This window comes from Fundulus heteroclitus, chromosome 4 (genome assembly GCF_011125445.2).
Source record: "Fundulus heteroclitus isolate FHET01 chromosome 4, MU-UCD_Fhet_4.1, whole genome shotgun sequence".
Taxonomy (NCBI): domain Eukaryota; kingdom Metazoa; phylum Chordata; class Actinopteri; order Cyprinodontiformes; family Fundulidae; genus Fundulus; species Fundulus heteroclitus.
This window is the reverse complement of record NC_046364.1, coordinates 10,555,879-10,571,097: the sequence shown is the minus strand read 5'-3', so window position 1 is coordinate 10,571,097 and position 15,219 is coordinate 10,555,879. Positions and strand designations below refer to the sequence as shown.

Sequence of the window (15,219 nt, the reverse complement as noted above, 5' to 3'; positions counted from 1 at the left end):
GCGCGTCGCACGTGGTCAAACCCTTCACTTTGGATCCAAAAAGGTGTCGTGACGGGTTTTTTCCCCCCTCCTCTTTCTTTCCACCACGGAGGACATGGTGGAAGGAGGAGGCCAAAGATGGATGGAGAGGTCGTCAAGTGATGGTGGCCGTGATAATAAATCTACTTCGACTTTCGTTTTCATTGAAAACAAACTAACTAACTAATATTTCTCCTGCTTTCCATTTACATAACGTTCCCGGTCCGACTCAGCCCGGTTGGTCGGTCGCTGTCAGTTCAGGACCACCGGCACCACCGAGATAGAAGAACTACTTTAAAGCAAACTCTTAAAGTAAAACCTGCTTTTTTAAAATTTGTTTTTAGTTATTATTATTATTTGTTTCTTCAATAGGTAGCCCTGAAGGGAAACTTAAGTTTGCCAGCTCGGCGGTGTCGTGTCTAGCAGGAGGATACACGCTCAGATAGGCGGTGTGTCATCAGACAGCTGAGCCGACCCTCGCCGACTGACTGTCCGACGTGTGACAGCTCGGAGCCTGAATGAAACGGAACCGCTCGAGTCCAGATTGTGCCGCGCGCCGCGGCTGAACCAGCTTCTCGCTTCTTACCTGGAAGTAACCCTCGAAAAAGCGCGACTCCGGGCGTCCGCGTAGGCAGAGTGCTGTCGGGCGAAGTTGGAGCCGTGTTGTTAGTTGTACTCCTGCTGGCGACCACGGCGCAGCGGCTCTGGCGCTGCTGACGTGACGGCGATAACAGCGCATTTGCATATTAGTGACTCTCTCTGTGATTGGACGGGCCGCACTTTTGCCGAACTACCTCGATCTGACGGGAAATGGAGCTCCCGTGTGCCGCGTACGCGTACCGAGGCGGACTGCGCGCCCCCGGCCGCCCCCCTGAGATCGGCTGATTAAATCAGGTTATCAGCTGGATGGTCACTGTGTTGACAGAGTGCATAAGATGGCCGCGTCTGCGCCACAGCCAATCCGGAGAGGTTTTACTTTCGCACATGGACCGGAGCGTCTTCAAAATGCGAACGTCACACAAGTTAAAGCCACGATCCTCGCTGTGGGTGCACACTGACCTCTACTGGTGAACAGAGGTGATGACAATTTAAAAATAAAATAAAAACACTGCCGGGTATGTAACAACTTGGCAGTGCTTTGCAAAAGTATTACTGGCATTAGTAAACACTGCCAGGCGAATAAAATGTCAGATTTCAACATGGATTCTCAAGTATTGGAGTTAATCTAAGATCCAAGGGGTTCAACCGCTTGTGCTTGAGCTGCAATTTGACTCCTGCGATCCTCAAGCCTCGGGGGACACAGCTGTGGTGGTCTGCAATTATCAACTTTCACAGTTGCAAAAGGCAAATACGTTTTTATATCTGTTAGAAGTTTTTAATCTGATTGACTGCCACTCTGCCTGCATCATCTGAAATATTTTTTTGCTTTGATATGGCAGGACATCAGCACCCCATGCAATTTACACCACTGAGCTATATAATACACTGGAGTGCTAATCGCCCGCTGTTAGAACGAATCGATGTGAAGCCACCAGCCGCCATATTGGTACTCCCTATTTTCCTCCAGTAACTAGGGAATATGTGCGCTACAGCATCGAATAACGAGGATTTTCTCATGTTCAGGGGTGGCTTAAAACTTTTAAAATGTCAAATGCCATATACTTTTATGTTATGTTCTAAAATTATCAAGAACTGAGAAAGTCATGTGCTGAAATATTTAGCATTTTATTCATTTAAATATACATATATAACATTTATAAATATATAAATAACAATATACAAAAAACATATATTTACATATATGTATACATATATACATGTACAAATATTTATATATACATATATGTATATTTAATATGAATGACATGTAAAATATTTCAGCATATAATTTCCTAGTAGTTGATAGTGTTAGTACATCCACTGACTGTAGAATTACCTGTGAAACGTTTTCACACAGCCAGAAAACTGCTTTTTGTTGCAACCAAATCCTATGGGATTCTGTGAGAGTAGGGAGGAGCAAGATGGCGGCCAGTGACTTCAGTTTTTTGGCAAAATCAGCACTCCAGTGTATTATATAGCTCAGTGATTTACACTCACTAGCTGACTGCCAACGTACTGCTTCCTGCCTCTGGTGATGAATGGAATCATGGAAATTGTGCGTTGTACTGCAGGTGTGTGCGTGGTGAGGCTAACTGGTGGGACCAGGCCCATTATAGATCTGTCCATCTCGAGATAACCTTCCGCAGACATAGAGCATCTTCTGGTCAGTTTGCTGGCCAATCCAGCACAGGGACGGCATGGTTATCATAGCAGATTTGCAGCATGGCATGGACAGGTGCCAAGTCCTACAGAGAAGTGAAATCAACATCTCCGTAATGGTTGCCAGCAGAGGGAAGCATCAGGTGATGGAAAAAATGTCCTAGCAGAAAGCTGTGCTGACTTTGGACTTAATAAAACACAGAGGACCAACACCAGCAGATGGCACGACTCCTCTGATTGGTACTGGACCTCAAGCAACTTGGATTGCTTGCCTCTGCACTCTTCCCCCAGACCTTCTTTATTTCCAAATGAAATTCTAAATTTACTTTCAATCCATATTTCAAAACTATTTCCCGAGCCCCCTTTGTACAGCCGGGTGTAACCAGGTGCTTTGCATGGGTTAAAAACAGGCGAAACAGACACATAACCGCTAGGGAGACACACATTAAAAATGATCACAAGTAAACAGATGAAACTAATTTATTGCTAATAAAACAAAATGAAAAATAACAGAGAAGAAGAAATGTGGAAATAGAATGAGGTAGCTCAAGTATAATTAAATATATTATGTTCAATAAATTAGAATATTATTACAAAGTTCATTTATTTCAGTAACTTTAATTTAAAGTGAAATGCATTATATAGATGAATTACCCACAGACTTTGCAAGGCTTTATTTCTGTTAATCATGGTGATTTTCTGCTTATAGCTAATGAAAATACAACATTTAAGATTAGAGTATTACATCAGAGCCAATTAACTAACATTTAATTCAGACACGTGGGCTTTATAAAAATGTATCACTCAATTAATACCTGCTTAAACTGTACTTTGAATCAGATAATTGAGCCACATGGGAACACACGTTCTAATTTATTGAATGACTGCAAAATAGGAAACATTAAGATCAAAAATGAAAATCAACAAAAAATTGACTTGCCACAATTATTAACCTGAACCACAATAAAACTGTCTTGCCATAGATTGAATTAACTAAGAATCAAGACTTGCTTTAGTTTGCTTTAGTGTTTGACTTCTCACTCTAGGTATAGATGACCCTTTTCAGCACATGGGATCAGGAGGACCTGTGGGACTGAAACAAATCAGGAAATTATACTATGAAGAGTTTTAAATACCACTTAAAATCAATTCTAAATGGACAGGGAACCAATGCAAGGATTTGGCTCTGAAGTGAGCTCCCTTTCTGGTCCTGGTCAGCATTCTCGCAGCTGAGTTTTGAAGTAGCTGTAACGGAGCTAAAGTTCTTTTAGAAAAGACCAGAGAGCAGAGTATTACAATAACCTATGAAAGCATGAAGTTTCTGCATTGGACTGGAAGAGAAACGGTTGCACTGTGGCGATATTCATCAGATTATAAAATGTACTTTTTCAAACCAATTTAGTGCAGTTAGTGAAACTTAAGTTTAAATCAAAAATGACACCGGGGGTTTTCTTACCCTATATGAAGGATTCATAACCAGTTTTCAAAGCTGGAATGTGAATTTCTCTCTATGAATGTCGGTGGGAATAACTGAAACTTTAATTCTGTGATTGAGCTGAAAGAATTTATCTTCTGTTTCTTAACTTCTGAAACAAAGTTACAAATTGTAACAGCGGGTATGCAATCAACAGGAAACACTGCAGTTTAAAACTGGGCATCATCAGCATAGCTCTGAAAGTTAATGCTACATCTCCTGATCATCAAATACATCACCCACCGGTAGCACGTAATTAAAAGGTTTAGGACCTATATTTGAGCCTTGTGGAACAGTGTAGTAGTTTAGATTATAACATCTTAATGAACAATTCCCTATATTTGCAAACAATTTTAGGAACCACTTCAGGGCAGATCTAGAGATTTTAATCTGTCTGAGGCCAGTCTAGTCACTACCAAACACTGCTCTAAGGACGATTAATATACATATTGGTTTATTTTGATCCATATTATATCTGAGATTTAAAATATTCAGTAATGCAGTTTATCTGCTTTGATTGTGAAACTAGACTGGCATTTTTGTGGAACACATTCAGAGTTTAAGAGTCCATTAAAAACAAGAATTTTCCAGAACTGAAAATGGCAGCTTACAATTTGGTCAGCAGAAAGGCATCAAGATTACCGTATTCATCTTCTGATAATTTAACAGCAGCAGTCTTTAAAGCAGTAGGGAATATGGTCATTTTAATAAGAGCTGAATATTAGTTTTTATTAGCATCGGGTCAAAAGCCACAGTTTGTTTTAATGCATAAATAGCTTAGCATTTCAGCTTGAACGAGGACACCTAGTGTTTCCTCATGTTGCTGCTGAGATAAATTAGGTGGGTTCCATAATTCTTCCTTTGTAAACCCAATGGTAGCTAAAAATTGAGACGTTTAGACCACCAAGCAGCTGCCTAGTTTCTTTCCCCATTGGCCCAGGAGGTTTTTGACAGGGTCTCTGACTCCATGGTGGCTTTTCACAATTGGAAGACTTGCAGCCCATGTCCCAGACGGCTAGGTGGTGGCTCTAGAAACATTTAACTCCAGCAGAAATGTATTGAATCTGCTCCAAACACTTGATTGAGCTTCTGATCCTTGCAAACTTCTGGTCACAGCTGATGCTTGTGTAATTACCTACAACACACTTCTTCCTTCCATTCAACTTTCTATTTGCTTAAATAAAGCACTCTGGACATCCAGGTTTCCTGCAGGCTTACCCTTCTTGCAAAGAATGTTACGTGCTTTGCAAGACCTACCTGTAATATTTCACTTTGCACAACAAATCCTTTTTCTGATCAACATTCATATGGACCATCAGTAGCGTTTGTTTAACTTTGATATTAGCTCCACTGATAAATATTTCATAAGTTTGTACATGCTGACCAACAGTTGGTAGTGTATGGATTGATGTGCATGCAAACATAATGGTTGTCTACCTTTGTGACTTTCATGCATGAAAAGGTCAATTTTTTTTTTTTTTTTTTTTTTGATTAGCCAGGGTAAATTTTTTGTGATTACATTTCATTTAGTGATTCTAATCCTTAGCAGAAGCAGCCTCCAAGTGAAATGAAGGCATCAATAACACCTGCTACATAGAGCCATCATATAAAAACCCTGACGAATAAAACCACAAGTTTTAATATTCAACAGATAAGAGAAGCTTTAAAAATAACTTTATTGGTTTCAGAATAACATTTTTACATTGTGTTGTGGTAAAGGAACCATTCCAATCACAGCACTCCAAATACAATTTGAAGATACCCACAGTCCAAATTGCACAGGGACTATACCCTCATCCTATAAGATTCATACAGGTTTCATCAGTTTCTGCTATTCTGTGAGTTAGATCCTAGGAGATAATTTCAAACAAAGCAGTCATCAAACCAGAGTTGTATTTGGAAAGAAGGTGAGCAGCATCAGTCCAGATCCTTCACACAAAAAAAACAAAACAAACAAAAACAAAGCAGAACTAGAGATAATTATAGGTTTGCACTAAGATCTTGGAAAATCAGCATCTACATTTAAATAATCTCCATGCTGCCCTGATGGTAGCAAATGAACCTTAGAAAAATAGTTTCCCTCAAATTTGGGGTTGAAATCTTGCAGACTTAGAGGGTTGTGGGATCTCAAATATTTAAGGAAACCAGAAGCAGTAGAACTTTAGAATGGAATCTATTATCTACACAGCAGACCTTTAATAACCAAAAGATACATGAAACATTAAAATCATTAATGTCCAACAAAATAAAATGAGCTTATTCATGTAGCATCTCATTTAAAATTATACTTGGCTGCTCTGCCTTACCTTACACATATTAGGAGCTACATAAAAACACAAGATAAAAGAAACCGTTGCCCATTTAAAACCAAAACTCATGTTAAGCTCTAGAGCAGCATTGTCCAACCCTGGTCTTCAGCTCACAATGTTCTGCATGTATCAACTTCAGCACACCCGACCTAAAGTCATGGTAATATGACAGGGTTCTGGAGAATTAAGCCCTTATAATTAGAGGTGTTAGAGCAGGGACACTTCCAAAACATGCAGGACACGGAGTCCTGAGGACCATGATTGGAAACAATCTTAGTGGATACTGGGAGCCAGTGTGAACGGGTTTTTTTTCTTCCACCACTCTGGTGTAACCAAATAACCATTCGTTTGACAAACACAGTCCTAAGCCAATTTTACAAGTGGTTTTTAAATCAAGCTGTCTACTATACTTACCATATATATGCAAAGTGCTTTGCTCATACATTTTACCTCCCTTTTGGGACTTCAGCGTCCTGTCTAGCTAAATGTGCATGGAGCAGAAAATGAACAACACGGACAATGCACTCCGATTGCATCACAGCCTGAATGATGTATCCTAGATATCCATTTGTCGTTTTCAATTTACACGATATAAAAAACTATTTTTCATCGTTCTACAGCTGTGTCATGAGCAGCCTAAAGAGCTTTTAAAGCTGAGCAATAAAAATTAAATCCTCCCAACCATATCAAGGGCCCACAACACAAACGGCTGGGCTGAGGAAAGCCAGTGGTGCAGCGGTTAATGTTCGTCTCCATCTAGTGGCCAAGGCAGCGGCACTGCAGTTTCAGCTCTGAGGAGGACCGTCTTCTTTGCTGAAGGGCTGGGTCGAGCCGGGCTTTACCCAAGATAAGCCTGACACCTGTGTTCCTTTGTGGTGGTCCTCAGGCCGTCTCTGAGACAACAAAAAAAGGGGGGGGGGAATAGGTCAACCTTTCAAATGTCAATAGCTCGTCTCTACCTTAACCAAGAGAGGTTCAGAAGACTGCAAGAATAGAATCCAATTTGGTCAAACTTACTTTGTGGGTGAACATCCTCTCCTTAGCTTCTTCGTGCACCGCTGGGTTCCATGGAGAGAAACTAAATCCAGTGGGTGAGAGTGACAGGAATTGAGCTTGCAACTCTTGTTTCTCCTTCAAAGAGTCTCACAAACAAACAGCAATATGGAGCGCGCTTCCTGTGGCGAGCCGAGGAATGTCAAAGACAGCTACAAACCTTATTGCGTAGGGATCATCTATCTTAGGCTGGTCAAAAAGATGACTGTTGCATAGTTTGACGCTGTCCACCACTTTGCTTTTGAACAGCTGCACATCTTTTTCATACCTAAAAAAAAAAAAAAAGAAAAAAAAAAAAAAAAAGGGAGAAGACAAAAAAAGTGGGCGCTTTCTATTTGAAAGCAATAGCACAACAGACCATTTATTTTCTATAGACCTTAAAACCATATTCATAAATGACCCACAATCACTGCTCTGAGAAATTCAGACTTGTCGGTCCATCAAGGCAACAAAGACCTGCTGCTGGGTGTTTTTTTTTAATCAGTAATGAAAATGTACATTATAATGTGGTTATCTAAAGGTATCAATAAGAAGTTAAAAAAAAAAAAAAAAAATCAAAGTTTAAATTTTAGACATACAAATAAGATCTCGTTTTAAAAAAAAAAAAATCCCATCCCTATACAATAAAAGAGGAATGGGCCTCTAACTCACAGCACTGCAGCTTCAGGGTTTAGTGGCTCCGTCGTGTTGATCTTGTAAAAAACTGTTCGTGCATACATCAAGACTTGCCAGATGTGGTTGTGATTCCGTCTAAAGAAAAAAATAAATGATTTTCAACAAAGAAATAAGTGTGCATTATAACAGATTTGTCTCAAAGTGGGACATCCCCACATTTTCTCAACATTTCATTAGACAGCTTTTTTCATTTATTTAATTTAATTAGAAGTTGACTTAATTAATAAACAAACTGCTCTGACAGGAAATCTATTTCACACCCAATCTGATGTGAAGGAACATGTAGAGGTTTGAGGCCTTCCAGAGAAAAGGAAATCAGCATACCTCCACTTGGTGAAAGCTCTTCTCACATCCAGCTCTCCAGACACTGGGTCCACAAGAGGGTGGAAGACTGGGATGTCAAATACCAATTTCTGAAATAAAAAAAGAAATAAGGATGAAACCTGGATAATGGCAGGTTTTTAACTGAGCTGTTAAGGTAAAATAAAGAAAACTTACAGGACACTCTCCATCTGGATAGTTGTCTGGAATATACACGGTGAACTTGAAGACGCCATCTTGATACAAACCATGCCTGATGAATATGACCCCAAACCACACTAAACATTGACAGACAGAAAACCACCTTAAAGAAATGTCACTTTTAATGAGTTCCAACAGGAATAGTTAAACAAAGCAGATCAATACAGCCAAAGCTCAGAAAGGCAGTTCACATTTCACTATTAAAAAAAATATAAAAGAAATTAAATGATACATGTGGAACACGTGACATTTCACATATAGCAAAATATAACATTCAAGTAATGTTAGTTCATTTCTTAAAAAGTATGACAATGACAAATAGGTTTATAAAAATTGGACTAAACCAAAAAAAGGGTGGAAAGTCAAAGTAATTGGTTTCTTACTTAGTGCCGACTTGTAGGACGGCTGGACATAAATTCCAGGGAGTTTCTGCTTGATTACGAGTGTGCTGCAGGTCATATTACAACAGGTTAAATCAGTACATATAAAATATAAACTGATTTTATTTTCTTAGGTTGGAAAATACATTTTAAAACAAATGGAAAAAAGGTGAAAGCAAAATGAACAAAGTATAAAAAATTCAAAAATCAAAGCTTGGTAGTGGACCATACTCACAACTCCGCCAGCAGAGAGTACTCCAAGTAAAAAGGGCCGTAGGAGGCGTGTGTGCCGTTGGCTGTGTGGGCTGCAGGGCCCATCAACGCAGGTTTGGTAAAGGGGGTTGCATTCTTAGGAATGGGCGGAAGGACCTTTTTGCTAAAGTGAGTCCGGGCTGGGCTGGCTCTCTGGTCCGTGTGCCCACTCTGCTCCTCATCAGATCTCTGTTGGTTTGTTTTAGGAACAAGAAGGGTCACAGGATCAAATGTTGCATTTGTTTTTGCCAGTTAGAGGGTATATAAAAAAAAAAACATAACATTTTGTATATTAATATTTAGACAAGGGAACTGTTCATTAGCAGCTTTGGACAGAGCAGTGATGCAAGGTGTAACCATCAATAATGATGACAAATTTTAAGTAATAATCATCAGGACACTGGAGTCAGATGTACAGGCATCATAAAGAGATCTTTAGACATTCCTGCAGAGATCTTCTACTCTATGTCCATGTATGTAGGGAGTAAAAACCAGATGGGAAGGGCCGCGTCATAGATAGTCTAAACAAAACACTAAAAATGCTGTCGGCACACGCCAGGAATGCTGCACTAAACAACAAACATGATTATGAAATGATGATGTCCCACTGATTACGTTGGACTATAGAAATGTTTGCTTGACTATGCAAAAAAGAAGAAAAAAAAAAACAAAAAAAAAAAAACAGGAAGGCACACCCACAGTTTGCATATACATTTAAAAAAAAAAATGTTGAGCAGGAGACATCCGTGTAAAGTAACTGGTTGAATAACTAGAACAGAAAAATGTAAAAGCATTTGAAACGTCTTTATTAGAGCTTTTGAAAGAGCTGTAGAGCTGACTGCAGATGAAACACTGATGCTTTGGCTAAAAAGAGAAACAATCCACCACAACACTGGATTATTTTATTGTGTTCATTTTAGCTTGTGGAATACTACTAAAGCTACAAACCTTCCTGTGTCTGTGATGTTTGTTCATATTCAGTTATCCATTCATTTTCTAAACATATATACTCCTTATAGCAGAATGTTGGTCATTACTACCACCAAATAGGATTACATATTAAATTCTAAGATCACCACTACTACCATATAAAACTCTGAGTACAACCTGGATTAGTGATTGTAAAGATTTGATGTCCTGAAACTTTTAACTCTGTTTATTACTAAGATACATGTAAGATATGGAGCTTTTATCATGATTGAAATGTTTTATGGACACTGTTCCAAGCAATCCTAAAAAACAAACAAACAAAAAAACATGAGTTTAGCATCTTCATACCATTCAACAGGTATATTGCAACTGCTTGTTTTGAAGTTGGATTTAGTTTTTATAATCAGTCAACCCAACACGAGCTGAAGAAGGTTTTTAGACAGCAACAGCAACGGTGGAAGATAAAACCTGGTTGGAGCAGAAAAAGGCCAACATCCACTTTGTTATAGGGTTTTACTTTGGGGACAAGACATAGGCATATTTAAAATAACATCACTGTCAGATTAGCAAGGTGTCATTGTTAGGTCTGTGTTATGAAATGTGAACACAATATGACAACTTTTGTGAATGAACAACACGAAAAAGGGATCCTGATGTTCAGCCCTGTAAAGCTCATGATTTAACTAAGTCTTAAATTGCATCAAAACCCTTCCTTTCTCTCTCATATATTCATGTAAGATTATTTAACACACTTGAAGTTGCATCAAATGTGTATTCAAATCCCCTCACAAAAATGCATTCCCAGTCAAAGTGTGCATTGGCAGATGCTTAACTTACAAGCTCTGGGGTTAAGGACTTACCTTACGACTTGTGTTGGCAGACATGCTCCAGAAGGGGTTAAGGTTCATTACTCAGTCATAGGCTCAGATGGGTGTGCTCTTCTCTCATTAGCAGGTTTCACACCAACACACAGAGAGGGCCATCCGCCGCTGCTGTGGAAAGATGGAGCATTAGAGGACTGCTGCAGCTGCTGAGGTCACAAAAACAGCTAACCTGATCACAATGTCACAAACTGGCACTTTATAGGAAGCCCACACGCAATTCAACTTAGAACAAAAGCTGATCGATAGATAGATAGATAGATAGATAGATAGATAGATAGATAGTAAACAGGGCACGATCTGAACTATGATCTGAAAGGCTTGTTTGGCATAGCTTAGCTTTAGCTAACCAGAGTTTGCTTGAGTGTTTGACTTGCTGAATTTCTGTGTGAGCTCAGAAAACATGGTAGGATTATGAATCCAGTGGAAAACGATATAAATGAACTGTAATGCACCATAAACGCTCAGTTAATTCCCAGACAACTGCGACTTCTTCTACAATTCAGCCCAGAGATGCAGCGCTTCGTTAGCAAACATTGCAGCAGAGCGGTTGGCTACGAAAAAAACATTTTAATTTCAAATTGACACCCGAAAAGAAGGATAAATATAATCACCGGGCAGAATGATACAGTAGGTTATGTACACACATTGACGTTGGCTGCTGTCAAATTATTGTTTTCGTCGACTTAACCCCCCCATCTGTAGCGTTAGCTTCCGAGCTTGTTTTGACGCCGCTAACCCGACTGGTCCTTTAATTTCAGCTCCCGTACGTAAAACGGCGTAGGGACGTGGCTGGCTTACCGTCTCGACCTCGAACGTGTAGAAACCTCCTTTCGAGAAGATTTTCAACGCTTTTCCGCCACTTTAATATTTGCTGACTCGCCGTGCCACTCCTTCAGGTGTCATAGCGTCTAGCTGACCAATGTTGCTAACTTAGAAAAAAAAAAATTGACACACCGGAGTTCAAGCCAACGTAACGAGGGGGCGGTTCTTGTTCTGTGAATATACATTCTGATTGGTCGCTGAGAACAACGTCTAGCAGCTGATTTGCTGATGGTTCTGTCAGAAAGCGTGATAATATCTGTCTTTAAAGGGACCGTGTCTGTTTATGAAGAGTTGTGATTTTTTACACATTGAGCGCAGAAACGTCATCTGAGCGGTCAAAACACCAGGAATTTAACACATGCCTACATGGTTTGATTTCTATCTAAATGCAACTCTTCTGTGAAGGTCCCGGATTTTTGCTGGAGAGGTCTGGCGAACAAAACAGCATCAATAAGGCCAAGGAACACGCCACATGGGTCAGCAATAAAGGCGTGGAGAAGTTTAAAGCAGTGTTAGGTTAAAGACCAAACTTTAATCTGTTGTAAAAGAATGTAAAGAATATTGCACAACTGCAAACCACACAAGACAAGCATATCCATGAAAATTGACCCCCAAAGAGAGCCTCATTAAAAGAAGCAGAAAATAAACCCACTATAACTCTGAAGGAGCAGTAGAGAGTCACAGCTCAGGTTTCTAAATCTGTTGGAGCACTCAAAGAACTTGACCTTTATAGAAGAGTGCGGAAAAGAAGCTCATAAAAAGTCCTGTTTTGCACTTTCCCATCCAAAAAAGGTGCTATAAGAAAAAAACTAAACTTTTTACATGCAAAACACTGTTTGGTGGAACACTAATGCTGCCCATCGTCCTAAATATACCCTGCCCTAAGTGAAAAATGGTAGTTGGAGCATAATGCTGTATGGATGCTTTTTTTCAGGGAAGAAAAGTTGGTCAGAGTTGATGAGAAGATGGATGGGGTATTGAGCAGTCCTGGAATATAACATGTCTTGACTTTAGACTGCAGAGAGTCATTTTTCAGAATTTGGTTACAGATGCTTAACATACATTCAGAGCTACAATAGAATGATTTGGGTCATTGCGAGTTCATTGGTTAGAATGGCCCAATCCAATTCAAGAGCAAGTAGAGAATCCGTGCCAAGACTTAAATCCCAGAACTGCTCTCGATCCAATTTTAATCTAAGCTATTTCTTTTAAAGAATGAGCAAAACTGTTAGTTTTGAGATGTGCAACGCTGAGAGAGGCATACCTAAAAAGATTTTCAACTGTGGTTACATTGAAATTTGCTCATTAAAAGACATGCCGAATAGAAATGTATTCCAGTTTTCAGTATTTTGTTAAAAAAAAAAAAAAAAAAAAAAAAAAAGGATTTTTTTTAAAAACATGTAATATTTTCCTTCTACGCCTCAATTGTGCTTTACCATGTTGGTCAACCACAGAAGAAAACTGAATAAAATACATCAAGGCTTGTAGTCGTAGAATGAGAAAGTTTACAAGTTAAAAATATTTTTGCAAAGGCAATATGTTTAATGTTAATCAATCAATCAATCAATCAATCAATCAATCAATCAATCAATCAATCAATCAAATCAGTTTATTCATATAGCTCCAATTCACAACACGTCATGTCAAGCCACTTCAGAGTCAGGTCAAGCAACAGATGAATACAATACAAAAGAAATGACCTTTATTGTCCCCTGAAATTCACGCCCCAGCAGCAAAGTGAAACCTTAGCAGAAGGATGTCGATGCACAAGAAGACTTATAGCATTCAATCTTTTGAATAGAGCCCTGAATCCAGACAGGTATATACCATAAACCATTTCAGCTACACACTTCTCTGTTGTTTTTTAGGCGTGCCAAACCAAGTCCCCTGTGGTTAGGGTGCATCCAAGCCATCTGTCTCACACGTTTCTTTAGTTTTGCCCACGCTTCATTGGAAGTTCATTCTGTTGATTGATTGATTTCCTAACAATTACCCCTAATTAGTTTTCTGGTGAGCAAGGGAAAAAAAAACTAATTTAATGCATGGATGATTGCACTAATTGGGAGAAATGACATTGTCCAAGTTTCAGAGTAAATACAAATTATTGACTCCATTATTGTTATCTGATTGCGTATTGTCCCAAGTGCACTTCACTGACAAAGGTAATTAGTATCCGGCTCCTTTGTTGGCACAGCCGACAGTGCAAGGTCACCATCACTTTTTTGACATGTACAAATGAAAAAATCTCCTCAGAACAAATAAGTTCCTGCCTGCTTCGCCTTCAGCGACATTGAGATGAACCGTCTCACCTAACCAAGAGTGCAAGTGTCCACAACACTGCTTCTGTAATGAGATTTTTGTTTTTGCCATTGATTCTCTATCTAATCAATTATTGTGACCTTGTTTGGTTAAACAAATACAGTAATGACTGTAATTAAAGTGTGAAGATTGGATAGTCTTATTGAATATGTGACCTCTTTGTACTAGTAAATGTAGATTCAGCGTTTACTTTCAATTCCGTTTTTTTATTTTTTTTTATTTTATTATTATTTCTTTGTAATAGAAAATCAAATGCTACCTTGACCTTTTGGAGGTCCAAAAAAGTTCAAATTCAACAAATAAATAATTAAATTATTTGTCTCTTTACTGGATTATTTACTGCTAATAATGAGAACTGTATTCCTTATTCAAATATTTATAAAAAAGTAGATGAACAATTAGTCAACAACTTTTTTTTAAATTAGATTTTAAGTTATTTCACTACTTTGTAAAAGGTATTTCATGATTGTGTGCTGCAGAACTTAACAAATTAAATTTAACCATTACACCGACAGTTGGGCCTTTATGCTTCCCCAACAACCAATCAGATGTTGGGGTCTATTTGACCAGCTACATTGACAATTGGATGATGGAATGCAACACAAGTCCCACTAAATAATTTAATGAATGCTAAAGTGTATGTTTTTATAACTTGACTTACATTTTTATTTATATGTTATTAATTAATGATTGATTACATTGTTGATACTTTGATACGTCATCTCTCTTTTTATAGATACGGTTAGCTCCCAAATTCTATTTGATACTAAAGAAAACAACACATTTTCTAAACATATTCGTTTTCTTTAGAAAGCAGAAATTATTTCTATTTGCTAAAAATAAAAGGGCTTTTTAGAACAAATAATATCAGGGTTATTATTAGAAATCTCACCTGAGGCATAGAACAAACCACTGTTGTGGTTGATGATGTGACTTTGTATTGCTCGAAGCGTCTAGATGTTTGTAAAATCAAGTAAAACTGGGGGTTTTCTCTCCCAGTTTACAGGCAGTATGCTGTTGTATTTCTACTTAAGAAAGCCTCAAGCAAAAAACAAAAATAATTATCTTAGACTTTTAGGGAAAAAAGTAAGATAAGGATAAACAAAGTTATCAAAGATTTTTTCAAATGTCAAGTGTAATACGCTGGCAAGAAAATAGTGAGAATGTGTCTGAAAACCTCAGGACTGCCGTCAAGACAGTTGAATGCCTTAAATAAGTCAGAAATTAGTCTAAAAAAATGACAGTCAAGCTTTACACAGGAATGAATTGCCGACCAAGGAAAAAAAATTCAAGCTGGACTGAACTTTGCTAAAGCTGGAGAG

At 38.5% G+C, this 15,219-nt stretch overlaps 2 protein-coding genes across 10 annotated transcripts in view; both read right to left on the bottom strand.

Annotated features, from left to right (window-relative positions):
* The window catches only part of chd9 (chromodomain helicase DNA binding protein 9), a 108,541-nt gene extending 107,645 nt beyond the window's left edge, over positions 1-896 (bottom strand). For 4 of the 5 annotated variants that reach the window (XM_036136039.1, XM_036136041.1, XM_036136042.1 and 1 more), the window contains exon 1: positions 605-895. The gene's annotated coding sequence lies outside the window, so the exon portion shown is untranslated. Of the gene's footprint in view, positions 1-604 lie in introns of all 5 variants that reach the window. The other variant, XM_036136038.1, reaches the window with a different exon arrangement.
* Positions 897-5,408: 4,512 nt separating this feature from the next.
* LOC105939694 (akt interacting protein) lies at positions 5,409-11,710 on the bottom strand. 5 transcript variants are annotated; one of them, XM_021308334.2, is made up of 10 exons: positions 11,555-11,710; positions 10,733-10,861; positions 8,926-9,131; positions 8,694-8,758; positions 8,287-8,387; positions 8,113-8,201; positions 7,765-7,863; positions 7,274-7,381; positions 7,078-7,138; positions 5,409-6,953 (listed from the first exon to the last, which is right to left on the bottom strand). In XM_021308334.2, the coding sequence occupies exons 2-10, from the start codon at positions 10,778-10,780 to the stop codon at positions 6,846-6,848; spliced, it is 885 nt and encodes a 294-aa protein (XP_021164009.1). In that variant the 5' UTR covers positions 10,781-10,861; positions 11,555-11,710; the 3' UTR covers positions 5,409-6,845. The 5 variants fall into 5 exon arrangements, with proteins under 5 accessions (XP_021164009.1, XP_012737419.1, XP_021164010.1 ...); XM_012881965.3 differs by having other exon boundaries at positions 10,733-10,864; positions 11,555-11,709; XM_021308335.2 differs by lacking the exon at positions 11,555-11,710 and adding an exon at positions 11,401-11,497 and having other exon boundaries at positions 10,733-10,864.
* Between the last annotated feature and the right edge of the window lie 3,509 nt (positions 11,711-15,219).